This window comes from Seriola dumerili, unplaced genomic scaffold (assembly GCF_002260705.1).
Source record: "Seriola dumerili isolate Sdu_G_001 unplaced genomic scaffold, Sdu_1.0 BDQW01000331.1, whole genome shotgun sequence".
NCBI lineage: Eukaryota > Metazoa > Chordata > Actinopteri > Carangiformes > Carangidae > Seriola > Seriola dumerili.
Window position 1 is genome coordinate 9,475,221 of NW_019174586.1, and position 20,758 is coordinate 9,495,978.

At 40.1% G+C, this 20,758-nt stretch overlaps 1 protein-coding gene across 1 annotated transcript in view; it reads left to right on the plus strand.

Annotated features, from left to right (window-relative positions):
• The window catches only part of htr4 (5-hydroxytryptamine receptor 4), a 99,518-nt gene extending 80,492 nt beyond the window's left edge, over window positions 1–19,026 (plus strand). The window contains exon 6 of the mRNA XM_022760176.1: window positions 18,963–19,026. Coding sequence (XP_022615897.1) covers window positions 18,963–19,026 — 64 coding nt within the window. The remainder of the gene's footprint in view (window positions 1–18,962) is intronic.
• The last annotated feature ends 1,732 nt before the right edge of the window (window positions 19,027–20,758 follow it).

Here is a 20,758-nt window from a genome sequence, read left to right on the forward strand (position 1 = left end):
GTCTTAAAGATAAAGACTTTTATTCAGACATCTTGGAGTGGCACCTCGTCTCCGGCAGTTTGAGTTTATCTCTGTGACAGTTTAATTTAGTCCTTCCCCTGTTGTATGGAATCTGTATTCCTAGTATTGCCCCAGTTTTACACCATTTCAAGCAGTTCTTTTCTTCATGTCATCTTCTTACTGTGAGAAAAAGGAGATAATCTACAATGATTATGTAATTTATGTAAATAGAGACCGGAGACAGCTTTCCATTCCTGGAGGCTGCTGAAGTGTTTGGACATTGTTCTTCATCTTAAGAAAGATAGTTTAATCATGGCTCAGGAATTGAAAATGGTCTGACCTTCTGAGTAGAACCTTTGTAAACCGGTCTCTGCTTCCTCTGACGCTGTAATGCAGGCTTACCCAACATACCTCAACAAAGGTCTTTGGTGTCTCGCTGTCCTGTGTTTGGAGCCATCCACCCACCTCTTCCTTCTCAGACTTTGTCACTCTTTATACTGCGTCACTTGTCTTCCTCCTTTGCTCCCATCATAATTACTATGATCACTAGAAGCTGCCTAATAATAAATCCTAACAATGTGTTGTAATAAGCTTCCAGCACAGCCAACCTATCGAGTCGTTTTTTTACGGGACAGTTCCACATACCTACACAGGTACAAAGGGTTTCTTTTAAATTTATCATGCTAAAATCAAAAAGTTCCTCTCACCCACCGTTTCTGACAAACACAGACTTGACAGACTGTGAAAAATTTCAGTGTGAATCACTTCCAGTAACCTTGTCACTCTGGAGCAGCATTTCTTCTTTTTTTGCAAAGGTTTTTTACTTTTTCATCCAGTGACCTTGATAAATGTGGGAGGTACTATTATACTCAAATCTCCATTCACCTGAATGAAGTCTGCTAAAAAGGAACAGTAACTTTCAGACGTGATATTAAGACTTTTCATTTTCATTTTCTTCACACACACTGAGACATCGCTGGAACAGGAAGTTATTCATATTGAATTATCTGTCCTTTTTTTTTTTTTTTAATACAATGGCAAATGTTAGCCAGAAACTACAGATGTAGTCATTGTAGAAGTCATACTTGTTGAACATGCAGGATTATTTTCGGTCCAACAGGAAGAGCAAATATATGTATTTATATTTCTGCTTCTGAAAATGATCTGAAAGAATTGTTCTTGAATAGAAATACAGTATATAGATGGACTTGTTGCACACTGATCCTGTGAGATTTCTATCTGAGCTCCAGAAACAATTTGTTTGAGTCATTTGAATCTGTGTGGAAAACCATATGGGACGACGCCTGCTCTCTGTTGCAGTGTCGAGAAAGCACATTTTCCATTTGCACTTAAAATGACATTGACATCCTGAGACATTATGGAGCTGGAGCTCATTGTAAACAATCAATGAGTGTGTTTATAACAACACAGAAGCCCTAATCAATTAATGTCCGCTCTGTCAACAGTACCGGCAACAGTTTCACGCCCTGTCTGACATTTCTGGACCACCTCCAGTGAGTTGTTACTGAGGATTGAAAGCCGGCTCTTAATATAAGCCTGTCCATATGGAGGTCAACTGCGATCAACTCTTTATTTTACCCAGACTGAGTGAGCACCGCTGCAATCAACTTACAGTTATTGACACTGGAATATTAATACCAGGGGACCACCTGTTACTTGTAGTCATTGTTATTAAGCCTTCATACCACTACACATTACCAACTATACTGACCGATGTGATCTAACAGTAGTCCTTTCTCAATTGGCTTTTCAGTAACTTGGATTCCATGGTTTTCATCCTTTTAAGAAATACAGCTACAAGGAAAAGATTAGCGAAGACAAACCCGTGTGTTTTTTGACATTGGTTTTACTTCCTCATTGTCTGGAATCTCACAGAACTACACCTGTGTTCGAGACAGTAATTAAAATAATTGCAAAATCAACATTTTTTCGTTAGTTAGTTTTCTCTTATCTTCTAAAATAATTCAAACACAGTTTCTAGAAAGGTATTGAAGTGACACCTCTGTGCCAAAAACAGAGCTTGCACATTTTATAAAGGTAAATTAAGCATTAGGCATTATAATCATATAAGGACATACAGCATGTTTTCTATTTTACTTTTGCATAAACAAATACATTTTCTTTTTTGCCAAAAAGTAAACATTATTAATATTAAGTATATTAATATTATTATTTATTTATTGTTATAATATTAGGTTTCGTGAGCTGTAAAAGGGCTTAATAATAAATTTTAAAAAGTAGCACCGGTAGTACCATGGGTGCAAATTGGAGGTTCAGCTACGTTTTCAGCAAGAAAAGAAATCGGCTCAAATCTAGTAAAATAGCAGAATCTCAATGATAAAATGAACAATATCATGGCAGCAACTGGTAAAGAACATTTTGTGTTTAAACACTATAAGCTCCTTGTGTTGTGGCTAATACTGGAGCACAGTTACTTACTATACTAACTGAAATAACTGTAACCAGTTAATACTACTCCTGTGTGGAAATGGAGCAGACCACACGCAGTGTAACCTGATTGCTGTATTAATGACTAACATCAGAACTGTAACTGTGGGTGTGAGCTTTTATTGCTGTAATAAAGTGCGGGGTACAAATGGTTCTGAATGAAATATGAGCAGTGATTTAGCCTGAAGAGCTGCAGAGTCAATGAAGCTCTTTGCAGGAAAATATCTGGTGGGCACTAATGACAATCAATATCCCCCACTGACAGTTATTTTCATTTATTTTCAATAAAAGTATTCCACCCCTTTGTATAATGGAAGTCATTGAAAGTTTCTCTACCTTGTGACATTTGTGAATGCTCTTATTTTGGCGAGATAGTTGAAAACATTGTGGTTTTTACAAAGCCGGCGTTACACACCACATTTCCCTGCACGTGCTTTCGTTATAGCTCATGGTGTGCTGTCGATAGGAACTCCTCAGTGCGCTGGCACCTCTGGACTTTAGAGGTTTGTGGCTGCACAATGAAAGACAACCATTAGTTTGCTTCAGTCTCCCCGGAAGGCAGGAAACTGGACAAGTGGGCTGTGTAAAAGCTGAGAAAGATGCTGCTCACGTCACCACATGTTTATAGCCTAGGCCTGGACACACATTTACACTCGCACACCGAGTACATCGGTACGGTGCTTGACAACTCCAGGGTTAGAGGTTCAGGGTTTAGTTTCCGAGACTAAAAATATCCACATTCAAGGCTTTCTGCAGGTGAAGCACACACACAGAGTTATACATATAAATGCAAAGAGGATTCACACAGTACAAGGACATGAGGGCAAGCAGCTGCACACACACACACTGCAACAATGACAGTGATGTATTACTCTGTCCTATTGTGATTTGTGATTTATGGATCTGTGATGTTAAAACGTGTCTTTTGCTTCAAAATAAAAGCTTCTCAGTGACTCCTTGATAATCATCAGAGAGAGGCTGATAGGCTTTTTAATGAATACCACTGGGCTCATGATCAAGATCACCTGGACGTTATAGTTGTCCAGCTTTGGCTCCGGCAGATCACTGCTCATTGGTGTGATACAAACAACTTGTGTAGGAGATGACTTATGTTGTTGCTGTTACTATTGGTTACAGATTGATAAACATTATACCGCCTTTATCAAGCTGGTATATGAGGTTGATTCTAGGGTCTAAATCTAGAACTGACCAGTAAGTAATGTGACTTTACAAAATGAGGAATATATTAAAAACGATACAAAACATGCACAACATTTTACCATTCATGCGAAATGCAATTGTTTTAAAAAGTGCAATATTTATAATCAAATGAATCAATTTTCTTGCACTGATATTTTTCAAATCACAATATAATTATACCTCTTTAATTTTTAATAATATTAACCTCATTAGTATAATATGAAAAACTCAAGTGTCGAATTAGAACAGAGGCCTTTTCTTCTTTTATTCTTTACAGGGTTTTTTGTTTGTTTGTGCCTGACAACAGGATGAAGAGCTACAGCTTGGTTACAGATCATTTCGGATAGCCGTGTTAATGAAATGGAACATCTCTCCATACATGTACAATACACACTCATAAAAATACAACAAGGAGCCTGGCACCATTTCTTCTGTCGTTTCTGCACAGAGGCAGGCTGCCAAGTTTTTTTTACTAATGACTACAAGCGTTACACATGTTTCTTCCTGGTGACATTTATATGTTCCTGAAATGACAGGATGCAGCAGATGCACAAATACACAAAGTATCCCTATCAGTAAATTACTTTTGCTTCATCACATACTCAAACAGAAGACCTGAAGACACTGTGAATAGTTTTTTATTTTTTTTTTAGTGGCTTCATTTGGCTGGAAATTATTTCAGCCGCAAGCCTTCTTCTCCGCTCTTCTGAGTTAATTTAAATCAGTTTTGACCATTTCCTCCTTTCAGCTGATGGGCTTTGACAGTTGAAGCAGGAATTAGTTAGCTAACCAGATCGTGGTAATCAGCTGTCAGTTTGTTGTATTTGTTGTCTCCATTAATGGTTGTGGTGATCACATCAAGTGAATGTCGGCAGGAATATGTCCTTTTAACTCCTTTTTTAATTGTCCCAGAAAAATTTAGACACAATCATGAAACAGCTTGTGCACCAGTGATTTTATTAATTTTTTCTTCAGAAAGTCATAACAACGTGTTCAGAGCAACGGAAAAGATTTGATAAATTGGATAATTTTAAGTTTAATACAGCACTTGAAATGCTTTCAACAGCAGTGGTTTCCAGCATTTTTGTGCTTTTGGTCAAAGTGACCACGCATCACAGGCTGCCTGTGTGTAAGTGAGTAGTTCAAATAATACAATAATAATAATAATCCTTCTTTATAGATCACATTACAACGTGCTTGACAAAGGCAGCAAAATATAAAGGAAGAGAAACAACAGGGTTTAGAGAAAAGAAAAACAAACAAAGCACTTAGGTGTATAAGAACTAATACAGCGTAATTTTAAGAGAAATAAAAACAGCTCAAGGAAAACTGACTCTGTCCCGGCCCCACAGCATGAACACAGTTAAAACAAGAACCCAGACACAGTTAAAAGCCAAAAAGTGAACTGTGTTTTAAGAGTTTTCATTGACGGATTAAGAGCATATAGAAGGAAAGAGAGAGTCTATAACTCTCAGTTCCACAAGGTTTGTTTGAGTTACTAATTCATGATCCTGGACTGAACTAATTAAGATCAGACAGCTGCAAACTGGGATTAACACGTCTGAAATACGTGAAGAAACTGAAGCGGTTGATGCCGACACAGACCCGCTGGATTAATGTGTCTCTGGTGAGATGGACGCATTGATCCTGACACTGATGATGACTCAATTGATCCTCATCAAGTACGGCAGCCGCCACCCCCACCCCCTGAGGAGGTAGTCAGTCTTTAACCTGTCTTTAACCTTTATTTGTCCAGCAAGTGTCATTTCAGGATACAATTACCCAAATTCTGCTGCTCTGTTTATTTAGTTTTCGCTTCCTTTTCAATTGGTTGCTGTGGTGAAAAGGGAGATGGGAACTGTAGTTGAATTGTGGTTGTATGAGTTTGAGTGTGAGGACGTGTCTGTTATTAATGAGGAGAGTAAAGATCATTTTAGAAAGTCAGGGGCTGAAGGTAGTCAGGGTGAGTTAATGAGATCAGTGGTTCACTTGGTTCAATAGGTTTTTTCTCTTTATATCTGTGTTTTACAGCTAAAGTATGGTAAAATTTATTTTTTTAGTTTGTTTATATATCCCATTTCTTATTTTATTGTGCTATAGTTGCATCTGTATTGCCAAACCATTTTTACAACTTTAGATTTTAGAAATTTCTCTGGTTCCTTCCATCATATCTAATGATTACAATTACATTTTACTCACAAGTGTAATTTGCTGAAATCGGACTCCATTGAGGCAGGAATAAGAGCAGTCATTGTAAACAACCCAGTTCAGTTTTATTATATAGCAAAAATGACTGTTTGTGGGATGTTGGTTAGTTTGCAGAGTTAAATGCGCCTTTACAAAAGGTGAATATGTCAAATATTTGCCTTTTTCTTCTCCTCGGTTTGTACACAGCCTGTGTGATTGTGTGACCACACAGTTTCTTGTTCAGTTTATACAGCAGCAGTGGCCCTGGGTCGAAATGTTAACAGATTGTAGAAGTAAAGTAGAATGTACTTTTACTACTGCAGACCTAAAACCATTTGTTTAAGATTAGAACAAACTGTGGTAAAAAAAAAATCTCTGCTGGTTTGAATAGAAATGCGGCCACCCATAACCCCCCCTCTACACCCTGACTTTGTATAGTGATGTATGAATGTTTAACTACCTCTGGCACTTGGCATTGAACATTGCTATTAAACAGAAATGTCCACTTACACAAATGCACAAGTTCAATGTGTTGCAGAATGGGCTGCTCATTCAGACTAAAATTGATTAATGCATTTTAAGTCTTAAAGAAACTGTTAAAGAAATGTAAGCACATCAGTTAGATTTGGTGCATTCATGAACGAATGGGCTCATTCACCAACAGTTGCAGGCACAATTCATCATTGTGGCATCTGATTTAGACTGTCACTCTTCCTTTGTTCAGCTCACTGGCAATGACATGGGCATCAGTAATAATAGCAGCTGTATTGAAGGGCAAAGTTCCTGCAAAAAAGTGTGTGCATCAACGCTTTTTCTCAGTAACAATATCCAGTATTGTTGTGGCAGCATGATTGAAAAACCTTTCCTGAGGTCCTGAGAGTCTCATCATAACGTCATCATGCTCAAATTGGAGGTGCTTTAGATAAATTATTTTGATCTGTGCCATTAAAACCAAAAACATTTTCACCCTTCCTTCCTCTACATTATAACCATTTATTTGTGTTTTTGGGACACAATGCAGCGCATGTCATCATGCATTAGGGGAAGGGCAGGCTGACACTTTTGTTTATAGAAAGTTTTGCTTTGAAATACTTTTTTTGCTGAAGTCCAGGACTTCATGCTGTGGAGTGCTTTCAGTTTTTCCCTCAGGGATGAATGCTTTAAAGCATCAATCAAATGGGATCTTGAGCTTCTTGCTTCTCACTGGAAAACAGTGCATCTTTAGTTGCAGCCTCGCGCTGCACTGCTGGGTCTAAAGGTCAAAGACACAGCAGGGTTATTAACACCTTTGTCAGGATACACCACTGAGCTATTTGCCACTATCAGCAGGTGTTTCAAATCATATTTGCTATCCAGATTGGCACATCCCAGCTACAGTACTTTGACCAAATCTTATGGCAGGCGTGTATTATCTGTCACTAAAAGGTCCAACCATCAAAGCCATCAACTAGTATTTTTCTTCATAACTATTCACCAGTTTACATTACATATATTACATTTACATTTGCTCATTTGGCAGATTCTTTTATGCAGAGCAACTTACAAGTGAGGGACATCACTCAATCTTCAGTACATTAGGAAACCTTGAATTAAGTACAAAGTACTACATCTATTGTGCAAGTGCAGGGAGATCACGTAAGGACGTGCAGCAGAAGTGCATAGCAAGTGCTAGTCAGGCATGTTAGGGTGTTAGAGGTGTTAAGAGAGGAGGTACTCTCAGAAAAGACAAGTCTTTAAGAGATTCTTGAAGACAGAGACGCTCCTGCTCTGATAGGATTCAGTAGCTTGTTCAACCGTTGCCACAGACCAGAGCAGTTGGACTGCGATTGCCTTGTGTGCAGGGATGGCAATGCCAGACGATATTCCTTGGAGGAACGCAATGGCTGAGAAGGAGAATATTGCTATATGATTGAGTTCAAGTAGATGGGTGCTGCAGACCTAGAAGTTACTCTGAAGGCAGCTTTAGTGACTTGAATTTGGGCAGCCATGGGTAACCTGTGGTGGTCGGTGAGTAGCGGAGTGACATGGACTCTGATCGAAGAGCAGACAGGCTGCCACATCTGCAATGGTTTCACTGTGCATGAAGGGCATTGCAGTCGAGTCGAAAGATAACCATGGCCTGGACCAACGGACATACATTGCAGTAAAAAAAATGATGATACTATTCCATGAGGCCATGAGTTAGAGCTTCTTTGTTTGTAACAGCCAGCCCTGCATCCGACTGGGGAGTACGGTCACGACTCTGTCTTGTATAAACTTTATCCCCCTGTACATTACAGGAAGGCCTTTCAGCCTGACAGAAGTAGTGCAGGGGTTCAGCAATGCTGGAAACTCACAGCTCAGATAATGGCTTCTAAACTGCAGTGGGTTCTGCTTCTTTGACTGGTACACTACAGGAAATAGCTCAGGAGTGAGATACGAGGTGGGATTAATGCATGTCTGACTCACACAGTGTGCTGAATTCAGACTCTCGCTGTGCTCTGTCATTATCTGAGGGAGGTGGTGGCTGCTTCTTTTCCTCATTCATCCTCTATGAGTCAAACAGAGTGCTCTCACAGGTGTGGTCTCTCGTTGTGAGGGTCAGGGTGAACTAGAAAGTGATGTATCTGTGTGCCCGAAAGCATGTCGGCACAAAAATATGGCTACACGTACGTCACTCCATTTAACTAACACAATGGCTGTGAAGGAACATGCAGTACACCCAGCTGCTGCATGCTGGGTAACAGTCCAGTTATAGAACATTCAGGCTGCTTGCTCAATTTACACAGATTGGAGTTTGACCCCTACTAGCCTCGGTTTCAGAGCTCATCACTGAGGATTGGTTTGTCCACCCTCAGGGAAAAGATCGTGACTCACTTGTATCCTTGATGCGCTCTCCCACAAAATGCTGATGAGGCCTATTGTTGTTCTTTGTACCGCTGTGAATGGGACTGAAACAGAGGCAAGATTAGGTTGATGAAAAAAAGATTTCCTAGCACAAGTTAAAAAGTAATGATGCAGCTTTTCAGGTGACTTGTATTCTTCGTCTAGAAGCAGATTAGCTTTTTAGGAGTTTAGTAGCAAGTAAATAGAGTGTCCCATTCATTAATCTGTCCTTAGCATATGACAAGTTTACTGACATCATAAAAAGCAAAACTGAAGCAATAAAATTTGATTGAACCAATAACTAAACAGAAATGAAAATGGCATAAGCAGCGCTGTCAAACATCATCATTTTAAGTCAGTTATCACTAAACAACAGTTATCACCATACCTATCATTTTATAACAATCACAAATTGTGGGAGCCCACCAGGTAATCTGTTTTTTAAAAACTCAAAACAAAACTTTTCATCTCCTGCTTTTGTATTTCAAACACAGTAAATATAGTTATTTACTTAAATGCAGCTTAAACAGAAGCTTTTTAACAAGGCTTCCTGTTAAAGACCAATACACAGACACATGATGTGCTGTGACTTAATGTGCAAAATTGTAGGAATTTAAAGATTAGCCAACTATACATACTGTGAGCACATAGAGTGTATATATAATTACTCAGTAACATGAAGTGGACATCTGGACATCACTTCTTGTCTGCCCCTGTGTCTCCTCCTCTCTCTGCCCCTCTGTTGACTCCTAAATGTTTATGCGTGTCAGCATTATCCAACAGTTTTATTTCGTTATTCCATCTTTTTCTTGCTATTGATGTCTCTACTTTATGAAAGAGAAGGACAAGGATGAACACACACTCACTCCTTCACAATATGTAAAACATGCATCCACATACCTTGACCTGCATGTCAAAAGGCGTACTGCACAATAGATAAAATATGTAAATGAGAACAGGTGACCGTAACCCAATAAATACAAGAAATAATGAATGTATATCTGAAATACATTAATGCAAGCAAACAATACAAACCACCACAAACTGGATACGCACCTGAGGACAGGCGAATATTCATGCAGAAAAAACATGCATACAAATATACCACAAAGATCTAAAATACAATTTAACAAATAACTGTGACATTTTCACAATAAAACTAGTTTGTTGTGATACTTCAACCCTGTAAAGAGATAAAAACTCTCTGTGAAAAGATGCCACAGTCCCATCAGCATTCTTTGATTGATTGACAGGTGATTTCTGGTAAATATGGTGCAAATTACCGTGCACTACAGCAATGAAACAAAGATGGAGATGATACAATAAGAACATGGATCTGTAAAAGTTCCCTTTGAGCTGCACACCTGCTGTAAATGAGGCTATTGAGCATGAGGAGCAGCTGTTTGCTTAATATTGAATATGATGTATCAGCCAGTTAACAGTGGCCAAGCAAAGTATGACACATAATACTTCTATCCTCCAAGGCATATTAATACACTATTATACTCACACACACACACACACACACACACACACACACACACACACACACACAGTAACCGTAAGGCTGCTGAGTGTTTATGGTCTCATTGGAGTCATATATCAGAGAACAAACTGTATTCAAGAAGCAATACTTCACTGCCAGAGGAGAGGGGAGATGAAAGGAAAGAGGAGTGGTAAAAAAGAGGAGAGGAAGAAGGAGCGGAGAGGAGATAGGACGAGAGGAAAGATGGGCGGAGAGGTGAGGGGAAGCCAATGAAGGAGAAAAGGGACAAAGAGATTGGAGAAGAAAGAAGAAGCAGCGAGAGGAATAGGAAATGAGATGGAGATGAGGAAGAATTAGCAGCAAAAAGAAAAGAAAAGCTGTTTCTGTCTAATATCAGAAACTGCTCCTAACTTTCTATTTGAGTTGGATCTTTCCTCAATTCCAATCCTTTAAAATGCTGTCAGCATGATTTATGTCAGCATGTTTTAAAGCCTTGGCTTAATAGGCAATTTCCATCACGTGTGACACCCTGCTTCGCCGTATGAAAGCTCACACCACCTGCCGTGAGCTGAACAAACACTGAGCTGAAGTATTTCACTGTGGACTCATGGAGCTGGTATGCATACTGAAGTTTTTGTTTCAGATGATTTGCAATGAAACACAGAGGTGGTTAAACACACAACAGTAATATGACATAAACAGTGCCCGACTGGGAGGAAAAAGACATCATCACTTTTAAAACACCACACTTAAAAGATGTGGGGAAATTGGAGTTCTCACTGTTTGTGTACGGAAATATAAATTTTATTTTTGCATTTCTTTCTGGAGGATGAAACAGCTGTTGGACATATTTGTGGAAACAGTTTCTTAGTGGGTGTTTCCCATGGCAACTGACTGACAAGTGAGAGCCACCATTGCCAAGAGACACGCTGTTAACTCCCGTGGTGCACTACTAATTGGGAAATGTCACACTCTAAAAGCCTACAAATGTTGATACAAGGCTTTTTTAGTTAAGCCCATGCACTATTTGTAAGTTAAGGATGAAGAATTGTAGCTATCTACAAACTACAAGGGTAGACTACTACAAGGTAGTCCAGATGTCCCTCTCCTCAGCAATGTTTTCCAGCTTCTCCCGGGGGACCCCGAGGCGTTCCCAGGCCAGATGAGATATTCAGTTCAATTTGTAACAGTGCTGAATCATAACATACATAATCCTAAGGCACTTTACAGGGTAATGTCATGACCTTACCATATTATAGAGAGAAACCCAACAGCTCGTACAATGAGCAAGCACTTGGTGACAGTTCTGGGTCTAACCCATGGCCTTCTTCTGGTTGGATGTGCTCGGAAAACCTCCAAAGCATCCTGTTTCAACCACTTCACTATCCGCAGGCTCATTATTTCAGTCACTACCCAGAGCTCATGATCGTAGGTTAAGGTTGGAATGTCGATCGACTGATAAATCGAATAGTTTTGTCTTCTGGCTCAGCTCTCTCTTCACCACAACAGTCCGCAAAGCCCGCTGCTAACACAGCACCAATCGGCTTGTCAAACTCAGGCTCCATTTTACCTTCATTCGTGAGCAAAACATAGATAAAAAAAGAAAAGATACTTGAACTCCTCCACTTGAGGCAGCAACTTGCTCCCAAACCAAAGGAAGGAATCCACCATTTTCTGGCAGAGAATCATGACTCGGAGGTGCTGACTCTCATCCCAGCTGCATCACACTCAGCTGCGAACTAATGCACCATTAAAATTTTAATGTTGTTTATAATATGAACTCTGTTTTTTAACCTGTAACACTTTGTGAAAAACATTCTGTCAAGTGTCTCCAAAGTTATGAAAAGATGTTACAAAGCCAAAGGGTGTATTTATATGGTTTGACTCTGCTTTTCAAAGTGCTCCATTGAAGCTTTAATAGCACTTGTACCGAGTGAAATATACAGACATAAAACACAATTTTTTATGGATGCATCGTATCAGTTTCTTCCTTTCTCTCTACGTACTTTAGCACATTAAGGGTTCCTCTGCTTCGTTTTGTATTTCTGTAAGAAAATAATGTGGCGTTTGCTTAATGACAACACACAAGCGCACACACACACAGAGCTACTGTACTTTCTCTCTGTGTGACAGACACGCGCATAAAACACCGTCACACTCTGTACTTCAATTAAAAGTTAATTGTCCTTTCAGATGGAATCAGTTCAGCATTTCTTTCAATCTTATTTTGGTTAGAAAATTTGCTCATTTAATTATATCTTTTCATGTCGTCAAGAAAGAGATTATTTTCATGTGACAAATGGATTGATTGGTGCAGCTGAGTGTATTACAGTGTACTGCTCCATATCAGAGCTTCTTCAATCAAACGTGGCAAAGTTTCCTACATTAAGATTAGCTTTATTCATCGCTGACAGGAAACTGGGTTACCGTGGCAGCAGAGACACGTGGATGATGAAGAGGGTCCCAAACACTTACAGAAGAGTGCAACAGGATATAGATATAAAAAATACAATGACATATAAAGTTAGGCACCTACAGTCAAACACGCTGAACTTGACGTTATTCTGTTTACTCACTGTAGGTTTTGACCTTTAACTATAGACCAACATAAGCCATGAAGCGTCCTCTGTGATTGTGGTGCCGTGTCAGTGCTCCGACTTTAGAGACTCTTACAGTGTTGCCATATTAGACAGTTTATTTTCCAGTTGGACTGATTTTTATTTTATTGAATGTATAAAAAAATGGTTTGCATGGTGTCCCCCAATGAAAAGTTAACTGGGCCCTGCTCTTATAGCCATGATTTAGATTGACAAGGCACAAAGCCTTTGGCTTATCAAGTCCTCTAACCTGAAAACCATACAGGTCGTTTGTTCAAACCATCTGATATGACCCATAGCAGTGTCTCCTGAAACAATGCCCCTATGGTGGCAGGCACACCGGACCTTGGTTGTCATGGTTACAATGATAAATGATCATGGCTTGGTTAGGTTTCGGAAAAGATTTTGGCTTGGGTTTGGTTCCTCAGTTGTCATGGTTACAATAATTATACTACGTCACCAGACTTTTCCCTTTGCTCCTGTCATAATCACTATGGCCACTAGATGTCACCGAACAGCAAAACACAACTATTGGTCTTGATAACTTGCTGCACAGACGACCTATGGGCTCGGAGGACAGTCTCCTTTGTTTTGTGCTGGGAGCCGGTCGTTTGTTGATGTTAGCGGACTCCATTTCTAAGCTAACGTGAGATGGTCTTGCATTCTGTTGGCGCTGTAGGGGAGCAGTGGAGAGGCACTGAGGCCTGGCACTCAGAACTGAGCATAAATGTCACATCCAAGTCCTTTGTATAGAAATCAGTCCATTCAGGGAAATACTTGTTTTTTTAAGTTACGTCACAATCTGTTCACACATTCAGAATAAAGAAGTGATAAGTATATGTGAATTGCTTCACATTCTTACATATAGTACATTTAAAACACTTACTAGTTGGTTCAACTTTAACGTATCAGTTTTAAATTGATTTTCCTGTTATACAGCTGGGGCTCATTTCAACAACCACCATTTTGTACCAATATACAGGGAGAACTCCATCATCAAAGAGGCACAGTCTGCTACACCTGCAGGAGCAGAAAATAGACCAGAATGCAGTGCAGCCACAAGACATTAAGTTTTGAGTGAAGTAGCTTGTTCGCGTTGTGTGAAATCACTAACTGAGGAAGCAGTAGATGAGGCAGCTCGATTGGAAGTTGTTTCACCAAAAAGTAAATTATACGCTCCGTCCAAAGTAAAAAGATGACTTCTGGAAATGTGTTAATCATCAGCCCCCCTCTCTCTCTCCCTCTCTCTCTCTGTCTCTCTCCCTCTCCTTCTCTCTCTTGCTCTCTCTCTCTCTGTGTGGATGTTTGAAGCCGTCAGACATCTGAGGTGTTTTAGGGATGTGAAAATGTTGTCACACTCCATGGGTCGGGTTTTTCCTGGCGGAACAAACAGCAGCGTCTCTTCATTATTCACCGAGTTCTCTCCAGCTGGGAATATTCACCTTTGGCTGAAAATATACAGCTGCTACTCAACCCCCCTGCTGCTCTGTTTCTTCTGCGTGCAGGAGGCGGGAGGAGAGGAGGGTCAGACACTTTCACACACAGACATATATACATACCAAGATACTTGGAGTCTATGGACATACACACACACACAACATAATGTGAAATGCTGGTGTGTTATTCTGTCTGAATTCAGGGTCCTGCCACGGTAACACACACACACACACACACACACACACACACACACACAGAGTCTCGGACAAACAGGAGCTTCATGCATCACTTACAAGGCTAATAAGGAGAAGCCAGCTAAACAACCATCTAAAGCCAACACAGATACACACATACACGCCTGCACGTACGCACACACACACACACACACACACACACACACACACACACACACACACACTCACGAACAAAGACACACTAAATTACCATCTTGGTTTTGTTTAATATATTGTCAGGAGACTCAGCTACTGTTTTACTTTTTTATCTTTTTCATCCTTTTATTTTTCAATCCCGTTTTCTCCATCTATCACCTTTGTTCTTTTCTCTCCTTTCACAGTCTTTGTTTCTCTATTTCTCTTTATCATTTTCTTTCTCTCTCACCCTCCTATTTATCTCCCCGTCAACAATCTTTTCTCATAAATGTATTTGACTTCATCTCTACACAACGGTTCCACCAGTGTTTAGTGTGTGTGTGTGTTGTGTCTCTTTGTTTGGTTCCTCTATAATGGACCTGAAGCAATACCACACACACACTGTTTGTCGGCTTGTGTATTTGTGCATGTGTGTGCTGCATGTACACTTGTGCAAGAGATAAAAAGAGAAGGAGATAACAGGTGTGTGTTTGTCTGAGAGGAAGAGAAGTGATGGAATGTGTGTGTTTATTTGTCTTTTCATTCCAGTGTCCATATTTGTTTCTGCATCAGTGTGTATGTCTCTACGTGGGCATGGGCGTGGGCGTGTGCGTGTGTGTGTCTGGACTGCATTGTCTTGAGGATATAAACAAAATCAAACAGAGAACAGGAAGCGTTGCTTTCAGGCTGTCGGGTTAAATGCCACTACGATGCTGTCAGCTGCTTTCAGCCACCAGCTCACAACAAACAACTGCAGCTCCAGCTCCACACATGCTCACTATCTGGCTCTGCTTCCATATATATATATATAGCCACATATATATATGTAATACTGAGAGGGGAGAGGAAACAGCTACATTTTAGTACAAAAAAGGTCAAACTCAAATCCAGAATATTATCCTTGACCAAAAAAAGAATGTCTTTTATTTACCCAAACCTGAAGTAGACCTGTTTATAAGAAATGAACTCAGATTCATATCTGATCAGACGCAACAGCAACTGGACTTGAGCCTGTACAGACCCAAAGGATCTGCTTGTTTTGCAAACGGCAGTTTTTTTATCCCACATTAAAATCCATCTTGTGTTTACTAATGTATTTGTTTTTAAATTTCCATGTTTCCTGTGAAATCTACCAAATTTCCATTCACCCCTGTTTTACTTCTCGGTGACCCAGGAAGAGAGCATGATGATATCGTGGGGATTCGATGAATATTAATATCCGGTGTCATTAGGCGCAAAGCAAGCAAACTGCGTGAAGCGCAGTATTAAACTGATATAGCACAGTGTGAAACAGAAACAGTGTGAAACAGATTATTATTATTATTATTGAGGCTGTTTTATAACCATTCTCGTCCTCAGGACTAAATGCGTTGCATGTTTAGTGGCTGATCAAAAATGCTAAATTTCAAAAGACAAACCACCGGCCTGGTACAACGCTTGCATTACTGCTGACAGTCCTCCTGTCCAGCTCTCGCTCCGTTTTACCATCGCTTACTAACAAGATCCCGAGATACTTGAACTCCTTTACTTGGGGCAGAAACTCTATCCTATCTCGAAGAGGGCCATCCACCGTTTTCTGACTCTCGTGCTCGCTCACTTCACACTCGGCTGCAAACCGCCCATAGTGCACGCTCAAAGTCACAGTCTGATGAAGCCAATGGAACCACATCATCTGCAAATAGCAGAGACGCTATTCTTAGGCCTACGAACCGGACCTTCTCCTCCCCCTAGCTGCACCTTGAAATCCTGTTCATAAAGATCACAAACGGGATTGGTGACAAGGTGACAACACCCATTGAAAACGTGTTTGACCTCCGGCTGAATACAGTCTCACTCTTTTTATGTAAGCACAGAATGGCTCGTAGTATCACCGCTGGAAACCCTGTATTCCATATTTTACTGATAGTATTGGAAGATTCATTCACAAATAAAAACAGAATTGCAACAAACAATATGTTGACATACGTTTCTGGCAGCCTTTATAGCTTTCTGGACTTTTACACAGTGACAACAAAACATTTAGAAATCTGCTTCTTCTGGAAAATTAAACCTAATTAGACATTGATTAGCTTTAGTTCACTTAATGGGTGTTTTATGTGAACATGCTGGTAAAATGCTTCATTATCCGGTAGTGTAGTAATAATGAGAGTTTTCTCCACAGTACTTTTTGCAGCACCTTTGGTGTCCCCTTCAGGAAGTGCTCTTGAGAAATGTCTGTTCCTGGTTCAACATTAAGAGGTTTATTTATTTAAATTGCATTTGTATTTCCCCACAGGCAGGATCCGCATCACAAAATGAGAAGGTAAAAATGATTCATGCAATACATTTTTTAAGTGACAGCAGAAGTCTGTAATTTTGTCTCTCTCTGTCCATTAACAGGTTTTTCAGTGTATCAGATCCTGATGAAGTGTGTGTGTGTGTGTGTGTGTGTGTGTGTGTGTGTGTGTGTGTGTGTGTGTGTGTGTGTGTGTGTGTGTGAGGGAGGTGGGGGTCTTCAGAGACTCTGGGCTTGTTATGTCTGCATGGCTGCTCCACATCCCCATCAAAAGCAGACAGATTTGGGTCGAGCTCATTAGTTGTCAGATTTGTCCAAAATTTCACGGTTACCACCAAACCACTAAGTGACTATGTCGATGTAGATATGATGTTCGGGTGTGTGTGTGTGTGTGTGTGTGTGTGTGTGTGTGTGTGTGTGTGTCTCTATGTGTGAGAGATTGAAAAAGAAAGACCAAAACAAAGTGTGATCAAGAGAGACTGATGGCCTGAGGTTATATGGACAGTGTGTGTGTGTGTGTGTGCGTGTGTGTGTGTGTGTGTGTGTGTGTAGTGAATACGTGTGAAAGTGCACATCTCTTTAATGAGTCGTTTCGCCTGTTTATCTTACACTGATTATCAGTGTGTTCAGTTTGTGTATCTTTTGTTAACACTGTCTTTCAGTGGTCGTTTACTTTTTGTTGCTACATCATACAGACACTGGTTTCACTGGTACGTTTGATCCAATTTTCCATTTGTACCAATTCCATACATATGGATGATAAACTTTACAAATGAATATTTAATCAGGTTACCAATAGGGTCTCGTTTGACCCTCTGTATGGTGTCCCTTTATACTTTATTTTCTTGGTCAACATATTGATCCACGACAAGTTATCTCAGCAACTAGTGGCCGGGTCGGTGTGAGATTTTCTGTGTGCATTCATGACCCCGAGAGAACAAACTCTCCCACTGTTGCTTTTCCATGAACTTTCCTCTCACCAACTTTGCACATGAAGTTATGTACAATCTGTACAATTCACCTCGTGCTTCTCATAGGATAAACCCTGATGATTTGAATGACTCCTATGACCTTTCTTCCTGCACCACCCTTTGGACAAACTTTATATTTTTCACCTGACTGCTGTTGTAAGGCTCTAACCCCGTTCACATGTACTGACACAGGTGTAGGTTATTTATTCAATAAGAAAACCCATTCAATGGTGAAATGATCTACTTATACCAGTGTAGTGGCAAGAGAGAGTCTGTCACTTTAAATCTGCGTCACCATTAAAACAATATTCAGGATAATTGCACTGTTTGTGTGCGTGTGTGCTCTACATTGTTTTATAATGTAGCTCATGATGATGATAAAAGTTTAATCAAATTTTGATTTATGATTAATTTGATTTGATTAATGTTGATCCTCCCGGTTTGCTCAATAATTATAACGCAGACGTCTTCAGCTAGCTGACACACACACACACACACACACACACACACACACACACACACACACACACAATCAGAAGTCTTGTCTTGCCTGCTGTCTGATGGGTCGTCTGGGTGTAAACTAACCTTGTTTTTCCCTTTTCTCTCTCCCTCCGTCCCTCCTGCTCTCCTTTTTTTATTACCTTCCTTTCCCTACTTCTTTCCTTTCAATCGCTCCTTGATTCTTCTTTCATCTTTCCCTTATTTCTTTGCTTTTTTAAATTAAATTCTCCACTTTGATCAATTTTTTTAATTTCTATTTTCTGCTTTCCTTTTTGCTCTTTTTTGTTTCCTTTCCTTTCGTTGTCTCATCCTTGTTATTTGTCTCTCATTCATTTGGTCTGTGCTTCCACTCTTCTTCCCTCTTTTTTAATAAATTTGCCATTTATTGTCTAAATTTTTATCTGCCTTATTTCGCTTTATCACTCTTCTCTCTTCTCATCTTTTCTTGTTTTCACTTATTCTTTCCTTCCTCACTCTTATTTAATCCGTTTTGTTTCCTCCTCTCATTTCTTTCCTCTTCTCTCCTTCACTGGCCACACCTGCCACCTCTCTTCCACGTTTCTTTCCTCCCTCCTCTTCCTCCTCCTCCTCCTCCTGTCTCTCCAGTGGCTGCTCCTCTGCCTCCAAGCTCCTGCTCTGGTTCTGCAACACCAGGCCAGTGCCTGTCTAGCTGCTGTATGTCTAGGGCGCCTCAAGGCTCTATCAAGTGAGTCTGCTGCCTCACACACACTCGTTCACACTTGTAAAAAATACACAGATCGACACAAACACACCCACTGAGGTCAGATGTGCAGTTGTTAACAGAGGTGCCCATCAAGACATGTTCAACCTGGATTAGTGCCTGTTACTTTAACGGTCAGTGCATCCATGCTGTGATGATGTTTATGCTGCGTTAAACAAACTCTTTTCACATTACAGCTGTAATTTATTTTTTTCAACCACAAAAGAAGAATCTTGTTCTTTTTACGTCGGTCATTTCTACCTTGTTCCTGCACAAAAGGAGGCATGAGGGGAACAAACATTTAAGTTTCATTTCAATTCATTTTAAAGAATTTGTGTGTGTGTGTGTGTGTGTGTGTGTGTGTGTGTGTGTGTGTGGGGCAGTGTATCATGGGAGATCAATGGTGCTGATAAAACCACTCCATCTTCTCCAGCTTATTTTCCATTACCTGTGTGTGTGTGTGTGTGTGTGTTTTCATTTAAAACTACAAGTGTCTCTATCTCCCTTTTTTCTTCTTTTTCCATTTCATGTCCTTCCTGCCTCCTTGTTTTCTTGCTCACCATTTTCTCTCTTTCATCTTATTTTTTCTTTTACACTCTTTACTCTTGTGTGCGTGTGTGTGTCTGTGTGTGTGTGTGTGTGTGTGTGTGTGTGCACGTGCGTGCGTGCGTGCGTGTGCGTGTGTGTGTGTGTGTGTGTGACCTGGCTGCTAATCTTCTCTGGCTGTTGATCTGATTTCTGTCTCTGCTCAGGGTTGATTGTCTTCGATTGGTGTCAGGTTTTGAAAAACATTCTGGCAGAAAACTAGAATCCGTCACATTTGTTGACTTGAAAATCATGAACTTACAGTCGTAGCTTTTTTTGTTATGATTTTGACTTTTCTAAATTCGAGTGTCTTTCAAACGCCAGCTGTCTCTTTTCATAGATACTGTTGAATGCTCCAGTGTTGTCTGTAATGTTTCTGAATGACTCTCTTGATTGTTATTTTATACTGTGAGAGGGACAGTGAGTTGCAGATAGTGTGAGGTAGGTGATTCGAAGATAAAAGTGACAGCGACAAGGCTTTTTCTCCACCAGACACCTCAGACAATAGATTTTTGTCTGCAGAGAAAAGAGTGAAATTGACTGAAGTGAGTGTGTGTGTGTGTGTGTGTGTGTGTGTGTGTGTGTGTGTGTGTGTGTGTGTGTGTGTGTGTGTGTGTGTGTGTGTGTGTGTTCATTTGTAACACTGAGACAAACACAAAATGTTGTCTGTATTGTCATACAACAGGCTCTGTTGTATGAGAATGCAGACAACATGTTCTTTCCTACACTGTGTGTTGAGTTACTGAGTTTTGTCAGCATCACTGTCCTTGCATTGCGATGTTGTGCGATTGCAGTAAACAAATGGTAGCTCCAAACTGTATAACAGTTATCAGTATAACCTGAGAGTGTAAATGTGCATTATTGTTCAAAGTGAAACGAGTTCAGTTTTTTCCTGCAGATGCATTTGCAAACCTCCGTAATTGCAGCGTACAATTACATGCAGGGAATGATTGCACACCTCTTTAATTCTGAAAAATCATGGTGTGCTATCACTGAACACGCCGACTACAAGGGAAGAGAGAAAAAGAAAGAGGAAGCACTCACATGCTTTATACTTTGTTTATGACATTTTTGAACATGTAAACAAAAACAAAAA